At 36.9% G+C, this 23,973-nt stretch overlaps 1 protein-coding gene across 1 annotated transcript in view; it reads right to left on the bottom strand.

Annotated features, from left to right (window-relative positions):
- The window catches only part of TBC1D22A (TBC1 domain family member 22A), a 181,688-nt gene that overhangs the window by 143,464 nt on the left and 14,251 nt on the right, over nt 1-23,973 (bottom strand). Inside the window, exons 5-7 of the mRNA XM_032185604.1 lie at nt 8,645-8,715; nt 3,510-3,638; nt 2,491-2,553 (exon numbers count right to left, since the gene is read on the bottom strand). Of these exons, the coding sequence (XP_032041495.1) occupies nt 2,491-2,553; nt 3,510-3,638; nt 8,645-8,715 (263 nt within the window). The remainder of the gene's footprint in view (nt 1-2,490; nt 2,554-3,509; nt 3,639-8,644; nt 8,716-23,973) is intronic.

Below are 23,973 nucleotides of genomic sequence, written 5' to 3'. Positions count from 1 at the left end.
CTCCTTTCTTCATGATACAGAAATAATAAATCATTTTTCCATGACCATTCATCTCTTTGAGACCAATATTTTATCAATATAGTACTCCATTTGTTGCTAGGTAACAGAAAGAAGTACTTAATATAAGTACATTTTTTTAATAACATGTCCAATAAAATCTCTGTAAGAGTTACGTTTGCCTAATCTGGCAGCATAGAGCTTTAGAATTCAGAGGCAGGTATGCTGGGTAATTAAACATCTGAAAAATCAGGAATGTAGAAAGAAGGCAACCACCTTCCTTACCACACAGCCCCATCCCCTAAGTTCTTCTAACCATACATAGCTTAGGACCTGCAAAAGCTCCAAAGGCTACAACATAGACAGTCTGACTATGGGAAGGGCAACGTGTGAAGAATACAAAGCAGAAGAATCACAGAACATATGTCCAAAACAATTTAGGTCTGCATCAGGTTGTATCTCTTCTTAACTGTTTGGTTCTGCAAGTGCTACGTTTCTTTGGAAAGCTGCAAATGAGTAGCACAGTGAAAGCTGCTGTGTGTTTTGCTCTGATTACTGGTACTCAGACAGTCATAATCTTCTGAGGCGAAAGAAAGTTTTCTCCTCCTCTGGAAGGTCTGCCAAAAAGCCAGAGTACAGGTGGGCAGGGAGGCAGGGCAGATGCAGGAGAGCTTATCAAACAAAAGGACTGCATCACTTTTAAGAGCAGGCCTCAGAACTAATAAAAAGGGAAAGACTTTGTAAAGACCCCAAGGTAGAGTTTGCTGCAACCCCAGAAGTCAGCGAATGCCCAGGCTTCAAGACCACTCACAAGAGACGTGCCCTGAATGGACACAGTAGGAAATTTAGTTTATGAAGCTTTTACTATTTCTGTTCAATCTCACTTCAAATTTTTGTTAGCTTAGCTCCAAATTTCGTAATAGCAACCTTCCTTTCCCTCAGAACCTGATAACACACATAGTTTGCATTGCAAACTGAGATGCCTATGGATTTCAAAGCACTTTTAAAATCCAGCTGTGAAAACTAAGGTATAGGGAAGGGTTATTAAATTTTTTTTGAGCATCAAATTATTAAGCAGCAAGGATTGCTTCGTAATTGGCATACCAGATTTAATATCCCCAAATGCATCTAATCAGAAATTCAACAAATACACACTGAAATAGTGTTTTCAATTTCCTACCCATTTTCATGAAGTTTCATTTACTGCTTTGAATAGAAAAAAATGAGCGCTGAATACCTGAAAGGCAGTCTGATTTAAGTTTCTATACAGCACTCATCACTGTGTTCAAATAGCACTCATTAAAAAGGTCACTTTCCCAAAAGGTTTCCTTCTTGATTTCCAAACCAGCAACAGAAACCGGAATAACTTCTAGTACGAACCACTACATCTCAAGAGTTGTCATTACCTATCAATTACTCTCCTTTGAATTTAACTCTCATTCATCATAACAGTAAGAACTATATTCATATACATAAAAGAAGAATTCATTAGCTTAAATGCAGATTTTGAATTTCTTATGTGTTTTGCCACCTCAGAGGAACTCCAAAACCCCCCAAAGTTTTAATCAGGAAAGCTTCTTAGAATTTGCTTTTGTTTCTCTTTAACCAATAAGAGAGGTGGGGACGATTTTATAAAGTATTTTTCCATCTTGTATACTTGAAATTACTTCTCCCATACAATGCAAGCATAAAAGGGAAAATGCAAAGGCTTATACTATTCTATTCAATCAAACTCATTTAAAGACAACACAGAAATTGAAAATAAAATTACAGACTACTGCACTTTGACTAATCACATTGACTAAACCTACATTACAGTCACTAATCTTTATTAAAATAAAGTATTTATAACACGTAAGTCCAACAAACTTGACTGAACTATATGTGGGAAGACCTCCAATACCTCTCTCCCCTTCTTTCAAATGACGCTATTTATTCTCAGTCTTTTAGCTTCTCACTCCAACAATACTCTTCTCTTCCCAACGCCCACTATCCCCTCCCCAATCTACACAACTCCCATAAAAATAAATACTTAAAATTGATTTAAAATGAAGATCTAATAATGAGTTATTTCCACACAGCGTCAAATTCAAAGCAACTTTTCCTAAACTCAAGCATATGATAATTTCTTAAGTGGAATACTCTCATGGTAAGAGCTTCCAGATCTTGAATGATTTTGACAAATGCAGAGAACCACAGGAACTGTTCTCTGAATTAATTCAAAAAAAAAATTAACAACATATATAGAAAAAAAGAAAAAAGACTCAAAAGTACACAACAGAAGAAGAAACCAACAGACTCAAAGCAGAAGATTTTTTTCCTGTTAGTACTCATGCCTTCTGTGTTAGTTATGTGCTATACTTATGCATTTTCATTTTTTGGACTTAGTTCTCAAGCCAGAATAGTAATTGTTGTCAAATTACTTAATGTGATACCGGATTCATTAATAAAATGGGTGACCTAAAAACCACATTATTTAGATATAATTCTTACCTCTGTTACTTTGGGCTGAAGTCTTAAAACTTCAGGACTCATGCGTGGGATATCTATATGAATCTAATTGGACAGAAACAAGAATCATGTAAAAGGAGACAACAGCACACTTTTTAAATAACAAAAAAGCTTTTTAAATAACAAAATAAATCCTGTGGTTTTACACTGTTAGCTATACCCTATCTCACTATTTTAGGAATAATGTGAATTTACTGTAGTTCAAAAATAAAGGACCAAATCTTTAAGTCATTATTATCTAATCTGTTAATCAGACACAAAAAAAAACAGAATTCCCCACAATGCTTTAAGATCATTACATCAATTTTGACTGCTTCCAAATTATGGTTTTATTGGCAATACTCTTTTCCTCAGTGTAACTACATCTAACATCACACGTATGTAAAGCCATGTACAACAGACGCTGTGAATACTTCTTGCTACTAAAGATCAGGCTTGAAGCAGAAGAAAGATAACCACTTACTCTTTCTTAAGGAAGGCTAATGTAGGATAACTTAGTTTATATTTAGTGATACAAACTAATCGGTTAAATATAAAACTGGAAGAAGAGTTATCTTCAAGTTTTTCCTTATCCAGGGAGGCAAGAAATTTTGACACACCTATCGTAATTACACACCACACAGTTTCAACTTCTTAAGCACAAGTATGGAGCCAGTAAGGATCAGTTAGATATCCTCTGTACCATCCTCTCACTCATTTGAAGGAGGGTCTGAGGAGATGACCCCATTACGCTTGAATGTTGAAGCATGTCCGTGTGGTACAGCCATGCAGCATGGCATGACAAAAGCCGACTTTCAAAGAAATCCACTATTTTAAGTGTCAGACCAAAATATTTCATATTTTGAAACAGATTAAAATTAATTTCGCTTCTAAAACATAGGAAAGCTGACTGAAGTAAGATTTAGTGGATATATAAAAACAATAGCAAACTTCAAAATTAATTTCTTCAAGTTCTTTAACATATCTCACGTAGGTAGAAGTCACTTCAGTAGGTGTTCTACCTGTCTATAGGTATCTTGGTGACTCTCATCATTTCTGGAATCATAGTATTGCTCAACGAAAGCAAAATACTCTTTCCGTTTTCTTTGTAAAGTGCTTTCTCTTCGGTCCACGTTTGCAGGAAGATAACCCTGAAAAAATAAAAAAGTAAAATGAAAAGGATATTACTCTTTGCTTCACAAAAAGCACAGTTAGCATTTGATAATATGCAACAGAGAAGCTAATGAACAAGTGTAGTACAATGCAGTCCGATTTGAATCTGAATAATACCTTAGCAAATCAGTTTTCTAATCATTCCAACTGAATACAAAAGTGCATTTTTTTTTAAGAACACATTCCAAGGTTTTCACCTTTAAAAAGCAATTTCTCATCAAGAATTTTAGATGTTTGCCTTTCAAAGAGAAAAGGTCAAAACAAATAATTTCAGAAAAATGCAATGCAACATGAGTTCATTAATTTCTGCATTCCCACATGGCTCTTATTGGAGCAATTTTATTCAATTTTTAACAAAACGTGTCTCGGTTGCTTTAAAGTAGGAATGATATACATTTGCCAATATACTTATGTTTAAATTAGATTTAACCTCATAATACAACAGAGTATTTATTCTAAAGCCTTAAAATATTCGAGGTAGTTTATCTCACTCCTTTAGATCACAAAAAAATAATTTCTAGTTTTCATTTTCTCAACAGGTTGTGAGAAGTTTTGGCACATACATCAGTAACCGGGCTCTTAGATATAAAGATTCAAGCTATACAGTTCTAGTTTTTTCCTAAAATCAATTTATAAATATTATTTTTCCAAAAGTATTGGCATGGTAATGAAGCAATGTCAGATACATAGGTATACACATAGGTATATCTGTCAGATACAGATATACTTAATGTATATCTGAGTTGTTCTTCGTTGAACTCATCTTCATATCTACCTGAAGATCCCATTCTTCCAAAAAAATCCATTCTTATTTCCTGTTCTGTCCAGTTATTTCCTGTTCTGTCCAGTTTGATCACTATTTCTGAGATCTCAGCCTACCTTTCATTTCAAAATAGCAGTCTCAAGTTATCATTTCAGCATTTTAAGAAAGGAAATATCATTGATGTTATTAAATGTTCAGTTATTATATAAACTGAACATATTAGAAACACCATTATTCATGTACCTGGCTGCCTAAAAGTTTCCTGAACATTCAAGAATAGTTAATACTTTCTCATATGCAGCTTGATTTCAAACATAATGTTACAAAAAAGAAAGGGAATTCATATTTTACATATGCCAGGCTTGAAAAAAAAATACTTCATAGAAAAATCGTTCTAAACATAAGTGGGATTAAGAGACCTAGCCATCCAAAGAAAAAAGATTCATGTATCTTCCTTGACTATTAAAGTCAAATTAAATTATTTCTTGCCAGTATTACAAAAATTATCCTTCCACATTTTCAGCTGTCATCATACTAATGGTAATTAGTGTAAGAGAGAAAGCGAATTTGTCAGCCATATGTTTCCTTAAAAAATAAATAAATAAATCCTTATAACATCACAGAACTTGATACTAGAAGTGCAGCACAGACTTGCACTTAAACAATGAGTCACAGCCAGTGCAAGTAACTAATAAGATGCTATGCATTTAACTACCAAAACAACTTTATTATACAGTCCTTAACAAGCAAAAATGGGATAAATCTTACATTCTAAAATTGTTGATTATACAACAGAACTAAACACCACATTAGGAATAAATACACTGGGGGCATTACTCTCCTACGGCAACGAAACATCATATTGCAATTCCATGTTGTTTTGCTTAAAACAACAGAGGGAAAAAAAATACACCACACTAGAACATCAATAGATTTTTGTAAAGATGTCTGCATTAAAATAATTTTAAATGTTATGCTGTGTATCACAATTTCTTCTTCTTTTAAGAAAACAAGGGATTAAGTGCAAACAATATTACATTCCAGATAGTTTAACAGGTACTTACTTTGGCAAGCCATTTCTTTTAAGATGTACTGTCTTACATCTGATTCTGGGTATTTCTAAATCGCATCAGCTTAACTTTTGCCTCGAGATTCAGTCTGACATTTAATATCCTGTCCCAGTGCTTTGTATTTAGTTAAATATTGAATTCTGCCTCCCATTCATTCTCAATGGTTTGATTTTTTTTTTCCTGTAGCATATCTTAGCCCCATTAGAAAATAATTCATTTGTGAGATCAAATGTGATTGTTCCAAGGACACCAATATTTTCTCAGCAACAGACTTTTTGCCATTATTCAGTTTCAAAGACCGAAGCCATCTTTCAATTGGACGTGTCCCATTTCCCATTCACTTTACAAATTAGGTTTTATTTTTAAAAGTTGGAAAGGATTGCAACATATCATCAGGGCATAAATTGGTAGAGAGTTTAATCTGTTTATCCATTAATTTCTCTCCAAGGTAACCATATATTTAGCTTCGGTATTCAAAAGAGCAGTGGGCCTGAATAGTTCTGCTTGCTGTTTAGGTAAAGAATGCCCGATTTTCTTCTGTATTTTAGAAATAAATCATGCATGTTTACATACTGTTACCAGTAGACATGACAGCAATAGCCCCTCAGCATTATATTGATTTTAATATACGTTCGCTTTGAAAAACTGTTTTCCTAAAATATTTTAACACTCTTACCCTTCTGACTAAACACCACCTTAACTCAACAATTTTTAAAACCACATTTGATGAATTTCAACTTCAATACTGATTTAACAAATTAGACAAATACTTTCTACCTCAGATATTACCAATGATAATCAGTCCCCCGAATAAATCGTTTTTTGGGCTTTTGACATAAAAACTCTGAGCAATTCCAAACAAAACAAAACCAGCCTTAATTAAGCTCTAAGTTATGCTTTGGCTTTGACTGTATAGTTTTTCTTTGACTTCTGCAACCAATCTTTAAGCAAAGCAAAATTTAAGTCTGCTTCTGTGTATTCATTTTCCCAGCAGTTCCCATTGCACCTTTCAACACAGAAGATGACCACATTACACCTCTTATCTGGGACGTAAATAACATATATTTAAACAACTCGTGACATTAAAAAATAAATAATATTAGAAAAAGCATCATGGAGCTTATGACCACAAATATCCAAGGCACTTTTTCTTCCCTATTGCAGAAAAAATATGAAGCAAGCTACTGCCTTAAAGCACAGAAAATTAATGATTACCTAATGACTAGTTGTTACATTTCCAAAATGCATTAATCAAGGACCACTTAGCAGATAAGACATCATGGCAAGAACTACATATGAAAAGCTGAGAACAATTCTGGAAGTGTCTTGAAAATAAAACCCACTTAATTGTTAGAGTAAAGCAAAATAACCTGTGCAGTTCTACAGAGTTACAAGACATCCAGAGATAAGAATTGAACTGGAATGATCCTGAACTCAAGCCGTAAAGACAGAAGTACAAAGAAATTTGTACTTTTCACTTAGAAATGTATCTGCATTAGGAATCTCAGGAACACTAAACTAAATCAACTTATTGGATGAAGTTGAAGGTCACCAGAATCCTATGCTCTCACTTGAAAGCGAGACCGTAACGGGACTGTAGTTAACTTTTGCGTAATTTAGTTCTCTAAGCCTCTGTCTCAGTGCCCTCAATCAGAATTCAACCTATTCATATGCTTCAGTTTATTGGGTTTTAAAGTCCATTTTGAGTTAGCCATAAATTTTTGGCTATTTCAACACAGTCATCCTTTAAAAAAAAATTTTGTTCAACCTTAGACAACTTTGGAAATAAAACTAAAATAAATTGTACACTGCATGCTTAATCTCAGTTACGACAGAATATTTGAATATTTGCCATTAAGAAGCTGTATCCACATTTAGCATAAGCTGCAAATTTAGTGGATCTCATCAGCAAGACAGACTCTTTCAGTCACTGGAAATCAAACTCAATGTGAAGTAAATACTTCACAGTCCCTGCTGAATTACTCTATAAAAAGCAAAGCTATTTACGTCTACTCTCTGAAAAATTCAACAGTGTTAAACTGTTGTGTGTATAACTCAGAATTTTAAAGAGTTCTTAAATGCAAAAAGATTTGCTGATAAAGTATCTTCAGAGTCTCTGGAGAGTAGACAGCACACGATTTTTGCTTCTTTTTAATAAAAACATCTTCACAAGATCTTCTCTCAACCATGTACAAAGAACAGCTGAGCTGCACAACCACTTGCCACAGCAAGGATTATAGCTAAGAAGATTGATGTGGAAAATACTACCAGAAATACACTGTGTTTTTACAAAAAAAAAAAAAAAAATTTTTAATGCAGTGCAAACAATGAAATAACAAAACCCATTCCTGTGACACCAAACTCAACAAATCCCAGATTCCCATAAGCTCCTCTCTGAATCCTGCCTGAAGCACCCCAGTGTGCTGCTCCTCGGTATTTCAGCCAACCTGCTCCCAAGCTACTGCATGCCCAAACTCCACCTGCCACCAGTTCAGGTTCAGGGCACTCAGCTAGCCAAAAATCCACCCTACAAACAAGTGATCAGCTTTTCAATCAGCTTGGCTCCCTTAACTGGCTCACAAGCCTAAGACCAGAAGAGCCAATGCCATAAGGTAACTGATCACAGCAGTTCAGATTTCTTCATCTTAAACCACTTCAGAAAAATAGTCAAACACAAGCTCCCTTCATAGCTTTTCCTCAACATGCATTAATCCTTTGTGTGAGCAGTCTCTAGTAGTTATTTTAACGTGAAGGCAGAAGGAAGCCTTTTGTAGGACACTGATAGGCTTTGTTTCCTCACTGTGTGCCTACTTTCAAGAAAACTGTAGGAATTCACTTGTCTTTGAATTCGCCACTGTTCCATCAAAACTGGTTGAAAGAGGCAACTTAACACGTAAGCCCTACTTTCAGAGAAAGCCAGTCTGAAAATAAAGATGCACAGCTGACATGATTTACTAGTGCTTCTCATCCCCCTCCCTTCAGTTTGACAAATTCCTGTTAAAATTGAGCAAAGAACAGAACGTTTATTACAATTCAGCAGCAAGACAGAACGTTTTCAAGTATCACTGATGGATTACAAGTCAAGCAAAATTATTTGCAATTCTTGCAGAAAGCTATTACTTTTAAACGCAAAGAGGAAAATAAAACTTACTGAAAGGAGCTTCCATGCAATAGGACGAACTCGTTTGGGAATTCCAGACCAACTCAATTTCCGTAATTCTTCTATTAGAAGAAAAGTATTTTATGAGAACTAAGAAAATTATTATCAACATACACAGATATACTCAAATTATCACAATGTTGTTTACATTAATTATGTCTTCCTATGAAGTCCAATGAAATCAAAACATATGGCAATTTTAAGGAGTTCGTAAGACACTGGATAATTACTTTCCATAGGGTTATGTATGGGGAACAGGCACTACGTGATGAGGCACCTTTCTGGATTATTTCCCAGAATTTCTTTAATGTATATGCCTTATATTAACATGCAAGAGGTACTCAGCTTTTCTGCATAATGTGCTTCTATAGATCTCAACTAAAAATGGGATTTGCAGTTACATAAGCAGAATGATTTTGAATGCTGGAATTTATTTCAATGTTATATTTTCATTCTTTATGTTGTACTCCTCTACTGAAAGCTGCTCATCAGAGAGTATACCCAACTAAACCAATCTGTGAGATTTCACACTTTTTGTGTGTGTGTGAAATCTCTTTATCGTGGGGAAAAAGCTATAGAAAAATCTTTGAAAATGTAAAGACAAAAAGATGCCTGACATTTTCCCTAAGAAACAGTATTTTTATGAGGTATCAACTTGAGACAGTAGCTCTTCCTCTTCTTCCTCAGAGTAGAAAATAAGGGTAAAAACTGCACAAGTTCAAATTATCATTCTGCTGAAAACCAACCTGTTTTTTATATGCTTTTTCAATTAATTCTATATACTTGAGTTAACTAATTATGTGAATATGAGATGTTTTCCAAATTCTACACTTAAAGCAAGCATTTAAAAATATCCTGTCCACCTAATTACTTAAAAAAAAAGCACAAAATAAAGTAACTAAATAAGAATTTGTTGAGTGGATTCTATAGTTTTGTTTGAAATGAGCTGATTTATATCTTTCCTATAGAAGAAAAAAAATACAAGGTGTTCAAGGTGACACCTTGCTAATGCAAGAACATATATATAAATCAAGGTTTTTTTTTACTACCAGTACAAATTATACTTAGAGGTATAGATCTGAGTAAATGTAGAGAAACAACAGAAAAGAAATATTATTTAGAAATATTATACTGAGCATCAAGATAAATTAAATCCTACAGTATTCAGTTTCACAATGCTATGCTATTGCACAAAGTCGGTATGTCACCAAACAACATTTAAATACATTGAACCATTAAAGACATAAAAGATACAGCTTAATGCAGTTATTCTTTATGACATAGTACCTCTCTCCAGCTTGGGCTAGTTTCTATCAGTAACTTACAAACACCATACCGCCAACAGGGCTTCTAAAAATGAAGTCTAGACAACAAATTTTGCAGGTTATTTTTTTCTCCTCACTTGAGCTTCATTATTTTTAGTTATCTTCCAACACAGTAGTCCTGCTATAACTCCTCACAAGAAAATTTTACCTTGAAGTAAAGGTAAAAGTTGAGAGAAAAAGCTAAGATCCTAAGCATCAAGTTACTTTGCAACATGGGCGATTTCACTGTCACATTATTCTGTTTACCCAATGATTTTTTTAAAAAATCAATATTGACTGCATTTATAAACATGATTATTCTTTGGTTATGTTTTGTTTTTAAAAGATTTGTCCTAACCCAGGAAAGAATTTTATCTCAAGAAGCAAGTAGACATCGTATGAAATGTTGTAGCAGTTTTCTCATTCCGTAATACAAAACCAATTCATTTTTAACTATCAGCTTGAGAGTCACTGAATAAAACTATTGTTTCTATTACTTCTCTCTCTGCATTGCAAAAAAACAAGAATATAGTAAGAATACAGTTATTTTTGCCTTACTTGGCAACTTGCTGTAGAAACGTACTATTCTTCCATGGCTTATTAAGATACATATGAAGGGTATACACTGTATCAAAATCAGGAAAAGCAGAGTGTATCAGTCTAAGCAAAACGTAAGCAGAATCATCATATGCCTTCAGAGAAATTTATAAGCCCACAATACTTCTGAACATAAATATGCATGGGTGGAAGAAGCCCAAAAGCATGCTTATACACAGAACTCCAAGGAATCTGGTGACATCCAAATAAATTCCTCCCTTGTTCTTCATTTAAAGGATTTTATTGGCACTGGAAGAATATGGGATGAGCAAAAGAGCAGTAACGCCAAAAAAAATATGATACTACCAGAGTTTGGTGTGAAACGAAGTGTTAAAGCAACAATGAAAGCAGAACTTGTACAGACTATAAACACTGATTAAGAGACAGGGTGAAGCGCAAATTGAACTCTGTATCACAGGTTAGCACAGCAGCTGTACCAGGAGCATGCTGTCACCGAAAACACAAGGGATTCAATGGGAAAGACATGTCATAAGCAAATGAATTTCTCCGATATTAAATAAGTGACTCATGAATTTCAATGATATTAAATTTCCGGTTAGTAATTAGAAGCACTCAGGATTGTCCATTCAAGATAAAAAATTAGGTCTGGGCAGAGATTTGTTAACCACAAAGGCAGACACTGGCTGATGATGCACTGAGGACAGAAATCAGAAAGCAGTTCTAAAGTCAAAGAACTATTGAACTATGTCACAAAAACTGGAAAAAAGCCACGGCTGGATTCTGAAGAAAATCCAAGAATACACAAGACAGAGAAGAAAATAAGAAGCCCACAAACAGCTCTGCCATGACACACAGCGAAGCTGTGATACAGAACACAGCTGGACAGGAACAAGCTTCATTAAGTATAGTTGCAAGGCAAAGCAGATGGACTGCTGAAAGAAAAAACAAGAAATTTGATTATTTTTTTTTTAACATCAGGAAACGATGAATAACACCCTGCCAGTTTAAAGGAGAACAAAAGTCCAAGTACACCACCATTTGGAGCTGGCTTTTTGGGTTCTGAGGATTGGTTCTTTGTTGGCATTAGCTTTGAAGGATGAGTTTTTTAGGGAGAGGCGTTTGAGGAGAAAAACGTTGGGAAGCAGAATGAAGACCAAAAATACCTGAACAGAGAAATTGTTATTCTACAGTGGTATTAAGTGCTCATCTTCACATGAGCTTGATCTTTGGCCATAAAAGGAAGCCTATCCAAGAAGCTCAAATTAAACCAAAGTCTCTGCATTCCAAAGAACAGAAAGAGCCAGCTTCATAACAGATGTACAAGACGAAGAGCAAGGCTGCAGTTCAAAGAAAAATTGTTAATTCCTATGCTACAGTTATAGGTCATATCAATTTCAGTAATTTTGCCTAAGCAAGCAGAAGACAGAACCATTAATCTGATTTACATGCAATTCTAATTTTCTAGCCTACAAAAGTAGATAAGATACACTTATAATACTGCAAGTTCTCAATGAGTGTCCAAAGCAGGAATTACCACTCCACCTAATAATATGGACAGTGAATGACCAGAAATGCCATAAATCAGAAAGCTCAACACCCATCTTGTTAGGGAGTGGTGAGACCACAGGCCTGGAACTGGCCCTAACAGGGTGACACCAGGATTCTTCATCCACCCATCCAGGTGTGGCCCTGCCAGCCAAGGAATACCCCCAAAGTGCTCCTGATGACCAAAGCAGCTCTGACTCACCTGGCATGGTCTTAGCAGGTTCAGTTTTATTGTCAGACACCAGCTGCAATGATCAGGCAGAGGATGCCCAACAGGTATCCCCCAAGAGTACCTAGTCATACAAATACAGGTCTTACCGTTTTCCCATTATTTGCTCATTTTCATCATCCTCCTATTTCTCTTTCTCTACCCCAGTCTTCTCTTGAATTAATTAACTATTCCAATTACTCCATCCCCTAGCGGTCCTATTTTTGCTCCTCCAGACCCAGGTTTGGTGTTTCTGCGATGCCTGCCCAGGTACTGCTGGTTTTCTAACGCTGTACTTTCCAAACCTACCCCAGCGCTCCCCTCCGGGTAATGGCACTGCTGGGACACTCCTCACATAACTGCCCCTTTGCTACTTAACTCCAGGCATCCCACACGGTGCTAACTGCAACTCCTGGCATTCTCTGTGCTGTGGTTGTTACGTTCAGCAGTTTCTCAATCACATCCAGCAGTCCGCCATGCCCCAGTGAATTAGCTCAATCTCAGACCAGGGCACAGTCAGCAGCTTGGGACTGCAGGCAAGTATCCAACACATCTGAACCAAGTTTCTATTCTGCACACGATTTCAAGTAAATCCCTGAGCTACCAAGCACTAAATCATAAGTAGCAGTATCACTGGGTCTTTCCTTCTAAAAGCCAAAAAGGCAGGAATCAATCAGAACAAGTAGAGGCAAGGTAGGCATGTACGAGTATCAGAAATATGGTATTTTGTACGCTTTATGAATTAAAAGAGAAAATCCGCCTTTAGCTAAATACAACACTAACAAACTACACACACATTTCTTCTCCACCCCAGAACACGATAATAAGCTCCGGTTTTGGTTTAGTAACAATGAAGGCCCCAAGTCTTCAAAAGCAAGTGGTCTCCAGCTGTGCATCATACTGCTCCACTAGTCCTTGTGCAGTATTTATGAGTGCCTGTGTTTTGCCTCTTGTAATCTATTTGTACTATTGGTAGGTTGGCTGAAAGGAAACACATCTTACACCTTAGTTTATGGCTTTTTCATACAATCATTTTGCTAAAGCTTCAAGTTTTGGCTACTGTTACACAAACACCATTTACAAACTGCGTAATAAGTATAGCATCTGTGGTAGAGAGAAAACAAGTTGCAACTCAGAAACTGCTTTTATTATTTTTACACATCAGTTTTTCATTTTCACTCTGTATTGCATTAAACTCTCCCTAATCTTTCACATTGCTGTTTTTCCTCCTCCCTCAGCTCTGTCCAAGCAGGAATCTATGCACAAACACATGTACCAGCCTCTCAAAACAATCCAAGAAAAGTAGTAAAAAAAAATATAACAATAAATAAACACAAGCATAAAATAACAGAAGATGCAAATCTACTGTCAGAATCAGGTAACGTGGAGCATATGATAAAACCAGTGACAAATCATCCAGGAGAAATACAACATACTGCTAGGTAACTAATTTCAGACCAAAGACTGGAACCATGCAAATGGATTGGAATTTAACTTACTCAAGTAAAACTTTCTATTCTGGGATGCAGCTGAGCTTTCTTTCTATGTTCAGGATCAAGCCAGAATAGTTTTAACTACAAGATTTTAAATTATAGCACCATTTCTAATGAAACACCTGCTTCTAGGAAAAAGATACGTAACTTTGTAGGACTCACTGAACTAAGGGATCATTCCTTAAAAACTAAAGACAAAAGAATAATGTTTTATTTTGGCAAGTTTAAAAGAAATTAGCTTTCATCCCTGACACTACTCTGCAATGAACACAGATTTTCTTTCATAAGGGAGAGCTTAAATTGTCACATCATTTCAAACAATAACACGCGTATCTTGTGATACTGAGTTCAAAGAACTTGCTTTTTTCTGGAAATGGGAGTAACAACATACAGCAAAAGCTAAGCACCTCTGTTTTACAACATAGCAGTTATTTAAAACAGGTCCTTAGGCTGGTTGTCCACAGTACAGGATTCTGGAGGGAAAAACTCCCCACATCCTCCCATGCTAAAGATAAATAGAATAACTGTTTATGTTCCTCTGCCACAGCCTGATCCTTTCTGGGTGCTCTTTTTACACCTGGGCTGTTTGCTGGGCCTCCAGAATCTTGCACAACGCTCCTCCTCCAAGTATATTTGAGAAAATCATTAACTGTTAGCTTCTAAACATTTTGCAAGTTGTTTATCTCAAACTTTTTTTTAGCAGTTTCTGTACGCTGGCAGGATTTATATTCTGTTCTACTCTCCTTGGCTGAGAACTTCACCTTTTCGGAGGCTGTCTGCTTGCACTTAATAACCTCTTCTGCTCTGTTGTCATGCCATAAAGGATCCTTCTGAACTTTCTGGTCTCGCTTCCATAAGTGGTATGGTAATTGCTTTCAGCACAGAACCTGTTAGACAGATGACTGCACAACTGTGAGCTCAGTCAGTTCCACCACATACCATTACCCCCGGTACGATTATTCTGCTTTTGCACAAACATCGCCTGCTGTCCTGGATCACTGTCCTCCACACTGCAGAATCTCCGACTATTCCACCCCTGTACAAAATTCTGGTTGTAACTTTTCACCACATTGAGCTCAACAAGCATTTTGCCACCGAGAGACAGCGCACATTACGACTGGAAGAGGTTATGCAAGAATTCTTATCAGGTGTAGCAGCAAGCTTTCATGGTTATCACCCAAACAGCATACAGCCTGACCCTTGTGCACCACAGTTGTCAAAGCATCGATTCACGTCATGCTTGCCTCTGATGGTTCAACACCATCAAATCAGGAGCAAAAAAAGAATAACCCTGCCCTTCCCAACAAGCATCACAGAAGCAGAAAAGCTGGTCGCAGAACAGTCAGTCGTAACACTACTGCAGCATACAACAGAAACACTTCTGAAGACAAGAGAAGTAGAACAAAGTGAAACACAGACACAGCACACCTTGTTAGATGCAAGGGAAAAACTGTCCGTGAAGCTAGACTAACAATATTGTTAATACATTAAATACGTGGCACATTTTGAAATACGTGCGTAACTGTTTTTAAGATGCACTTTATCCTTACAAGGTACCCATCAGATCACTTTGCAATTTCAAGTGATGATGTAATTGAAATATGTGTGTTCAGTCTCAGCGGGACTTGGGACATACGAGATCCATTAAAAGGAGCTGGAGAGGAGCAGTGAAATCATTCCACCATTCTTATCTCAAAATTAAAATTTAAGTTCTGGTCTGTAACACACCACAGTATCACAATTTCGGGATCCAATTTGCATTAGCTTTTCCTTTAAACTCCTAGTTCTTCCCTTCTCTTCCCATGTCTCCTATTGAAGATTCAACTTTCCCACCAAGAAATGCTAAATACATCCATATTCTGCAGTACCTTGTAACAGAAAATCCAAGTAAGGCTGAGTTTTCCCCAACCAATACATGATTAAAAAAAGCTTTTTTAAATAAAAAAGTCCCATACTGGGCCAATACGTAACACACAGCATGTTCAAGGCAGCAAATAGTTAGAAATTAATTTGTCAAGAACACAAAAGCTCCACAAAAACATATGAATGCCTGACAGAAGTCAGAAGTTTAGCTCAAGCAAATAAATCCCAGAAGACCTTATGCGAAGAAAAATCTATTTGATTACACACATAAAAAGAACACGTTTCCAAGAAACAGAAGCAAACAAGAAACTTGACAAAACATTGTTAGAAAACAGGTATGATGATATGTTGTTATGCATGTTGTTATAAATGGCTTGACACAATAAAAATCAGGATGTCAGCTCCCATGACATCCAATACATCCCTCCTGACATCCAAGAAAGTAAAATTCACCTGTGCGTGTCCAAGTGTCTAGCCTTGAAAGCTGCCACAAGACCTCTGCAGCTCCTGACAGCTAGAGAAACTGCATCTGGGGCCCATCTCACAGCTTCAAAATGACTGGGGAGCTGCAAGTTGCTCACCTTACCGAGAGCACACATCTGGAAGCAGAGAGATATAGAAGCTGGAAAAGTGAAGCCCTACTTTTCCAACCTGTCAGCTTGCTATATAGGGAAGCTGTTATCTGTTCAACCTGTCCACCAAAAATTGTCATTTCCTTCCTTTCCTGAATAACATTTGCCTCCCCCCTTACCCCCAACACATCTGACTTCATTCCAACAGATTCACAATTAGGGTGAATGCCAACTAACGTAAGAGACACCCAAAATAACAAGGAGGAATGCCAACTAACGTAAAGACACACCAAAAATAACGCGTTAAGAAGAAACAGGCAGACTGAAAAAGAAAGTCGGATGACACAGCTGGAGCACTAAGCCTACCAAAATATTCTAGCTGTTTGATTATTATAGTTAGCCCTTGACATTTTAGCTTTTTTTTTTCATTGTAATATCACTAGAATAGTAAACTCATACATCACGTACAACTCATGTTAGTACCAGGACTTAACTTTAGCAAGTACATCTACCTATACTTAGCTTTTAATATTAACTTACAACTTTACATCTTGACATTTTTACAGCCTTTCACATAGCCGATCTGACTCCACGACATCAAGAAATTAACCTTTCTATGATTTAGACAAACAATTTTGCTCAGAAACAAATGCCATTGGGCCTTGGTTTCCTCAGTAATAGCACATTACTAAAATACCACGAAAAATTATCTGAAGATTCGGCAGTATGTGACACATTCCAAAGCTATAATTAGAAATCCAATTATGTTTACACCAGTACCGGCGAGTGAATATTTAGATAGTATTTTAAAAGAATAAAAAGCAATTATATGGATAAAGGCTTAAATGGCACCCAAAGGAAGGGAAATTATATACAGTACTTAGAATAAAATTAATATGTTTGTAGCTTAACGTTAACATACAGTGCACAAGCTTTGTCTAATCAAATTCCAAGAAGCAACACTAAAACTTTGGCCTTCCTTTAAACATTAACACAATAAACACAAGTCATCTTTAACAAGCAAGATCAATATAATGTAAAAGAACCATCAAAAATGGATATTGCTGAACATCAAAGACGGAAAAGGCATCCAGTGGTCAAAATGAAGAGCCTAGGTGCAAGGCATATTTCAATTCTGAAACTCATCCATTTTTGCTAATAACAAAGGTAATGGATGAATACAAATAGCATTTTTATGTAATTATTTCTTTCAGGAGAACATTCCTATGGTACTTATCCAAATGCAACTATAATTAGAGGAAAAAAGGAATAACTACAGGTTTCCTTTAAATTGATCACTATAACTTCTACATAGTAATAGGAACAGGTACTATTTTATGAAAAATTTTAAAGAAGCTTTTAATACTGCTTTTTCTTTCAAACAAATACTCATGTGAAGTTTTTTATCCCATTTTCATTCATAACAGCATCTTGGTCAAGAAGAAACAACTTCAAATTTGTTCTGAAGAAAGGACTTGGAGTTTTGGGGGGTTTGTTTGTTTTTTAATTCATGGCATTTTCATACCCGTGATTTAATTAAGACAGACAAGAAAGAACAAACTTAGGAGCAAAAAAGGAACAAATGTAAAGCTACAACTTTGCTTCTGTGTAGGGTACAAATAGCCTCTGATCACTCAGGAAGTTTATTAATTTTTATTGCCTGGAACATAGAAATACAGAAAGAGATGTGAAGGTGTAGCTCTCAAACTTGGGAATTTATATCTTGTAAAAAGACTGTATTTACTATGTTTGTCTACCTTATAGTTTGCAAGCCTTTAAAACAAGGCATTAGAAGAAATCCATCCTTAACCAACACAAAGAGTAGCAAGGAAACGTACTTGCATTTATATTTGAAACTTGTCATCTATTTCATATCTAATTAAGCATTATTTTTTTTGTCATTGGTTGAAATGTTAGATTATCCCTAGTGAAAGCATAATTTCAATTTATTGTCATTACACTAACTCCTGTCCCTTATAGATTTCCCATGGAATTAGCTGTCCCAGTTATGAGCTGAAAACGTGCTCCCTGGCACAGGATTTCTTCAATAGTTTTAATGCCACCTACAAATCAGGCTCACATTTTCAATCAAGACAGTACTGCAAAATATCCTTGCTCCAACAGAGTTAATGTTTCCTCAAAATTCCAGAACAAGGACGTACTCTATTACAAATTATTTGGAAAGTGAGCAGTTGTAACAAAAAAAAAAAAAAAAAACAGGTATGATCCCACATGGAGCAGATCTCCACGCTGCAGCCCATGGAGGAGCCCCCGGTGGAGCAGGTGGATGTGGCCTGGAGGAGGCTGCGGCCCATGGAGAGCCCCCGCAGGAGCAGGCCCCGGGCCGGAGCTGCAGCCCCTGGAGAGGAGCCCACACAGGAGCAGGGGTCTGGGAGGAGCTGCCACCCATGGGGGACCTGTGCTGGAGCAGTTTGCTCCTGGGGGATGGATGGACCCCATGGGACGGAGCCGTGTGGGAGCAGTTCCTGAAGAGCTGCTGCCTGTGGGCAGCCCCCACAGGCTCAGTTCAGGAAGGACGGCATCCCATGGGAGGGACCCCACAGGGAGCAGGGGCAGAGAGGGACCACGAAGGAGAGGCTGAGATGAAGCATCAGGAACTGATCGCAGCTCCCATTCCCCTGTGCCACTTGGAGAAAGGATGTAAAAGAGAGATGGGATGGGGAAAGGTGGTTTCACTTTGCTTTTAGTCTCTCACTGCTCTAGTCTGCTAGTGATAGGCAATAAATGATATTAATCTTCCTTATGCTGATCCTGCTTGATCCATGGCAGTAATTGCTGACTGATCTCCCTGTCCTTACCTCAACCCTTGAGCCCTTTCCATCGTATTTTCTCCCCCTTTGAGGACGAGGAGTGAGAGAAAGGTTGTGGTGGAGTTCAGCTGCCCAGCTGAGTAAAACCACCACAGAGCGTGGTGTGGCACTAGCACAGGCTGCCCAGAGAAGCTGTGGATGCCCCATCCCTGGAGGTGTTCAAGGCTGGATGGGGCTTTGGGCAGCCTGGGCTGGTGGGGGGGGTCCCTGCCATGGCAGGGGAGCTGGAACTGTATGACCTTTAAGGTCCCTTCCAACCCAAATCACGATCCAGTGAAAAAAAATGTCTCAGATTGAAAGGCTACTTTCTGAATCAACACCATGAAGCCCAGTTACTAACTACTCTATCGTTGAGTCAGCTTATCTTTTTATATAATTCTGTGACCAATCAAAATATTTATAAATCACCACATATTTTACACCAAAAAAAAAAAAAAATCTCCATTTGCTATCACTAACCAATTGTCACTTCTGCGTAGGAGACAGCATTTACTTTGCAGAAACACTCTTGGGTTTGGATGTCTTTTTTCTAAGAGATAATAAGATTACACATAAATGCCTCAAATTGACATAATTTGTTTAATTTGGGAAAAAAACATGGTTTTAGCTGGTTTGCTACAATACATGCAAGCGCATACTTACTCTCTCAAGAAGAAAATGTTTAGAGCAATTATTCTAAAGGAAATCTTAGGACACTGTGCTGATGTAAAGATCCTTCATATTCCATAAATATTTCATGGGGCATTATACAAAGAAAACACACCATTAATTTACCAGCTTTATAACCCCAAGAGCTATTACCAGAGTTATTACCCACTACAGCTAACACACACATGGGGAAACAGCAAAGTCTACAAGCGTTTCTCGTGGAACTACAAGCTCGTCATTCTATCAGTTACAAATAAATAAATAAATAAATCATGGGACATTAAGGGAGTTCACAATTTCTCCGTATGCATTATTCATTTTTGATACAGCTGTTATTTCATTGCGATTACTGTAAACGGCTACATGAAGTGATGGCCTGCATGAACAATTCCACCATAGATATGATAAACTAGATTTACATGTTTTATGCTCCTGTAACATAAATTCCTTGGATAATTTAACTACACAAAGCTAGAAAATTCTTTCCAGAGCACGAATTCATGGATCTGCAGCTCCCCCAACCGCACGTTATAATACAGGCAGAACATATAGAAAATAGCTTTAATAAAGGGCTTGTTATTACTATGGCAACCACAGCAACTGGTTTCCAAAATGAATAATAGCTCTGTTAGGCGCTTCATTAATTTTTTTTTCAGGCAAACACTGCCCTTAATCTTCTCAATGGAACAAAGAGTTATTCTGAATGCATGCAGAAAACAGCAAATAAAGTCCAAGCAAATGTTGTAAATACACGGTAAGACCCTTTCCAGGACCTTTGCTAGAAGTGAGCAGGGAAGTACAATTTGCCAGTTATTTTGTGAAGAGAACTGGAAAAGCAGAAGTAGATGAGGTTGGTGTTAGAAGGCACGAGAAAGCAAGTGAACAGTAGATTAGGCAAACAAAGGCAAAAGGAATGCTACTAAACCCAGTAAGAAAGAATCACAACAAGGGAAGCCAACAACGTAAATACTGAGCCACAAAATTCAGTTATCCACAGCTGCAAGCCTTAGAGAGCTTCTCCCACTAAAAATAAATCAGTAAATAAAAATGAAAAGAAAATAAAAGCATGAAATGGTAAGGTCAACCTGCAAGGCACATTTATCTCCAATATAAGAATATCAGAGAAACAAAGACTTCCTTTATATCTCTTCCCTGAGTATCTCTGGCTAAAGAGGAAAGCTGCTGATAAACTCTATGATGTAGAGAAAGGAGGATCCTGACCAGACAAGGAATCTCACGTGGAATTACACCTGATGGGCCAGAGTTAAGCTAGTGGTCACTTCCTCTACCTGAACGCAAAACTGAACTTGTGAAAATCAAATGAATACACAGGCAATCTAGCAAAAAATAATTAAAGTGAATGAATTGACTTAATCATACAAAACAGTTTACAGATTGCATTTCAGCTATTGAGCTCCATGCCACTTTGAGGCATCTGACATTTCAGTGTTCCCAGCCTTTGAGAAGAACTGATGTCTGATGATCAGTTCACAGGCGAGTAGGATTGCACCACATTCCTCACAAACATTTCATGGATTGGGGAAGACAGGAAACAAGACTGAATCACAGTTTGTGGCCAAGCACCGAGGGAGCTGGAGAAGTTAAATTTAGCTCACACTTCGCAAAAAAAAAAAAAGGAAAATTGCTGGTATGGCTGAGAAAACCCTTTTACTCTCGTCTCAAATGCCAGCACTAACTAAGCACAAACATCCAGCTGTGAAAGAACCTTGTCTATGCCTACACTGAACATAGGGCTTCCAACTGAATCACTGAAGTAAAGGCTCATAATTAAAGCACTAAGAGCTACAAATTTTTTTTAAACATGCCAGATCAGGCTTAAAAGCTTTTCCCTAATTTCTCACCTTTATCACAACAAATTCCTGTAAAACACTAACTGTAATCCACGCAAGTTTCTCCTCAGTTGGCAGTGAGCACTCACTGTATCACAAGAGTAGTTTTCCATTAGCGTTAAAACAAGTGTGAGGCCATTTCTAACCAATAATCGCTATCAGGAAGGCAGCACAGCAGGATACCCAGAGAAATATGCTCTACTGTGATTACTTTCCCAGGCAGTAACAGCTTAACACATATTTTTAGATATATAGATATATCTCAAACTTTAGAAGTGTGCTTTGATAGAAAACACTTTTCATATTTAAGCTTTCTTCCATGTACTTCTGAAACAAGCAAATAGAGTAGTTCTCCCTTTAACTTGCACCAGCCTCTGTTCCAGGTTAAGTTGGTAAATGTAATCATCATAAGAAGCACTAGGCTTTCATACCAACAAAACACAGCAGCCAGAAACAGTAAATAATAATAGTAATGCACGACTTTTGATTGCAGGAAAATGTAATTCTTTTTAAAGGATTTGAATTTACATCTTGCAATAACAATTCTGTCTTTCTTCTAGGCGTTCTGCACAACCTGAACTAGTAAGTTTTAATTTCAAAGGCTGCTTCTTCATGTTTGATGCCTTCGTGTTTTTTCTTGCAAAACAGCTTCCAGTTATACTCCATAAAAAAATTAGGTTTCAATCTGGTTGCATGTGTGAAGAATGGTATCCTCTAAAGGAGGCATATTTAACACACTATACTGATGTTTCAGAAAGTATTTGCCAGATCTAGGTATCTTATGAAAGCTTCATACTCTGACTTAGGGTCTGTGTTTTTACTTTTCTTTACTGAACTTCAAAAGAAACCAAAATCACAGGGTCAAAGCATCAACCCATTTTCTGGAGATGACAGCTAATTTCTACAATAAGGCAAAATATTCGCAGAAAGATTAATATGTGAATGTTTCAATGGACGCACAAATTCAAGTTGCTGCTAATGAACTAAGCAGCTATGAATTTTCTGTTTGATTAACAGTGGAAGAGACAGTGGCCATAAAAACAGGATGAATTATACTGCCTTGAGCCTCCATAAACTGACTTGCAAGCAGGATTGCCACTGGTTACAACATATCAGTTCTTAATCTTGATGATCAAAAATTTCAGGGACTATAAAAAGTTCAAACTCCTCAATAGCCTTATTGGAGACAATCCTAGTAATTTCCTCCCAGGCTGCACTGCTTGCACAGTGGCACAGGAAACAATCAAGGCTCTTCCATCAGACCATCTATGGCTATCACAGGGAATACTGAACTTCTTCCCTGAGTCTCCTTTAATAATGATAATGCACATTTCACATAGCACCTGCATATGTTCAGCTTTCATGATGCTACCAGGTAAGAAAAGGAAATAGCATACCTAAGAAAAACAAACAAAAAACCAAGAATATTTCATCACAGAGTAGCTTTCTTTCTTCCAGCTCAACCAGAGTGAAAAAAATCCTTCTGACTGATATTGTCTACAATATGTTCAGGCTTAGAAATGATTTTTGAAGAGCTCATCAGAAATCAATAAAAAAAAAAAGGGGGTATATGGTCTGCTAAAACTTTATCTGACACACAAAAAAAACTTTTAACTAACTGAATTCCACAATTTGTTGGGGAATATTGTGCAATTCCCGTGATTTTTTGATGACCAAATATAGGCAACCACCAAAGTAAGTTTTGTGTGCACAACGGGAATTTGGATAATTTTTGGATTGTATTTTTTTCTGACTTTAATCCCATAGCATCAGTAGAAGATTCGGTCCACACTACAATGCTCTGTATTTCCAGAAGTATTGTAATAGAATTAGTACAGAACTCCTTATCTTGCTGAGAAGAGGATGAGCATAACATGGGAATTCTAAAGATTATGCTAAGCAAGCATTTATTTTTGAGTGGTGTTCAGATCAATGATTTCAATCTAGATGATTTTAATCGTCACGGGATTCAGCACAAAGGAGAACTAATTCTATTCTTTATACCATGCTGCTGTAATTAATAAAATACAACTAAGAGCTTCTCAAGTTACTTCTCAAGTATTTACTGAAAGAAGTCCACAAACCAGGAACTAGTGCTCTTTGGTATAGTCTATGATGTCCCATACTCATTAATCAAGTCATAGCAAATACCATAGATCACAAAAGAAGGGCTGGAGAAGCAGGGATTTAGGATATTGCCTCCTTTTCCAGGACTAAGAAAAGGGGAAGATTATTTTGTTTGTTAATGCAATCCGCAGCTGTTCAATCTTAGTCTTTTCTACCCACCCTCCACACAAAACAAAATCTTAACTCAGTGATGGGTGCTGTTTGGAACAGGAACCTCTGCTCAAGTCAGAATTAACAACTCTTTGTTAAAAAGAACACGATGCAAATTTACATTTTTTCTGCCCAAAGAAGGTGTTGATTCCAACTACAATTTTTGTCCAT

Source organism: Aythya fuligula, chromosome 1 (genome assembly GCF_009819795.1).
Source record: "Aythya fuligula isolate bAytFul2 chromosome 1, bAytFul2.pri, whole genome shotgun sequence".
NCBI lineage: Eukaryota > Metazoa > Chordata > Aves > Anseriformes > Anatidae > Aythya > Aythya fuligula.
The sequence above is the reverse complement of the archived record's forward strand: the minus strand, read 5'-3'. Positions and strand labels throughout refer to the sequence as shown.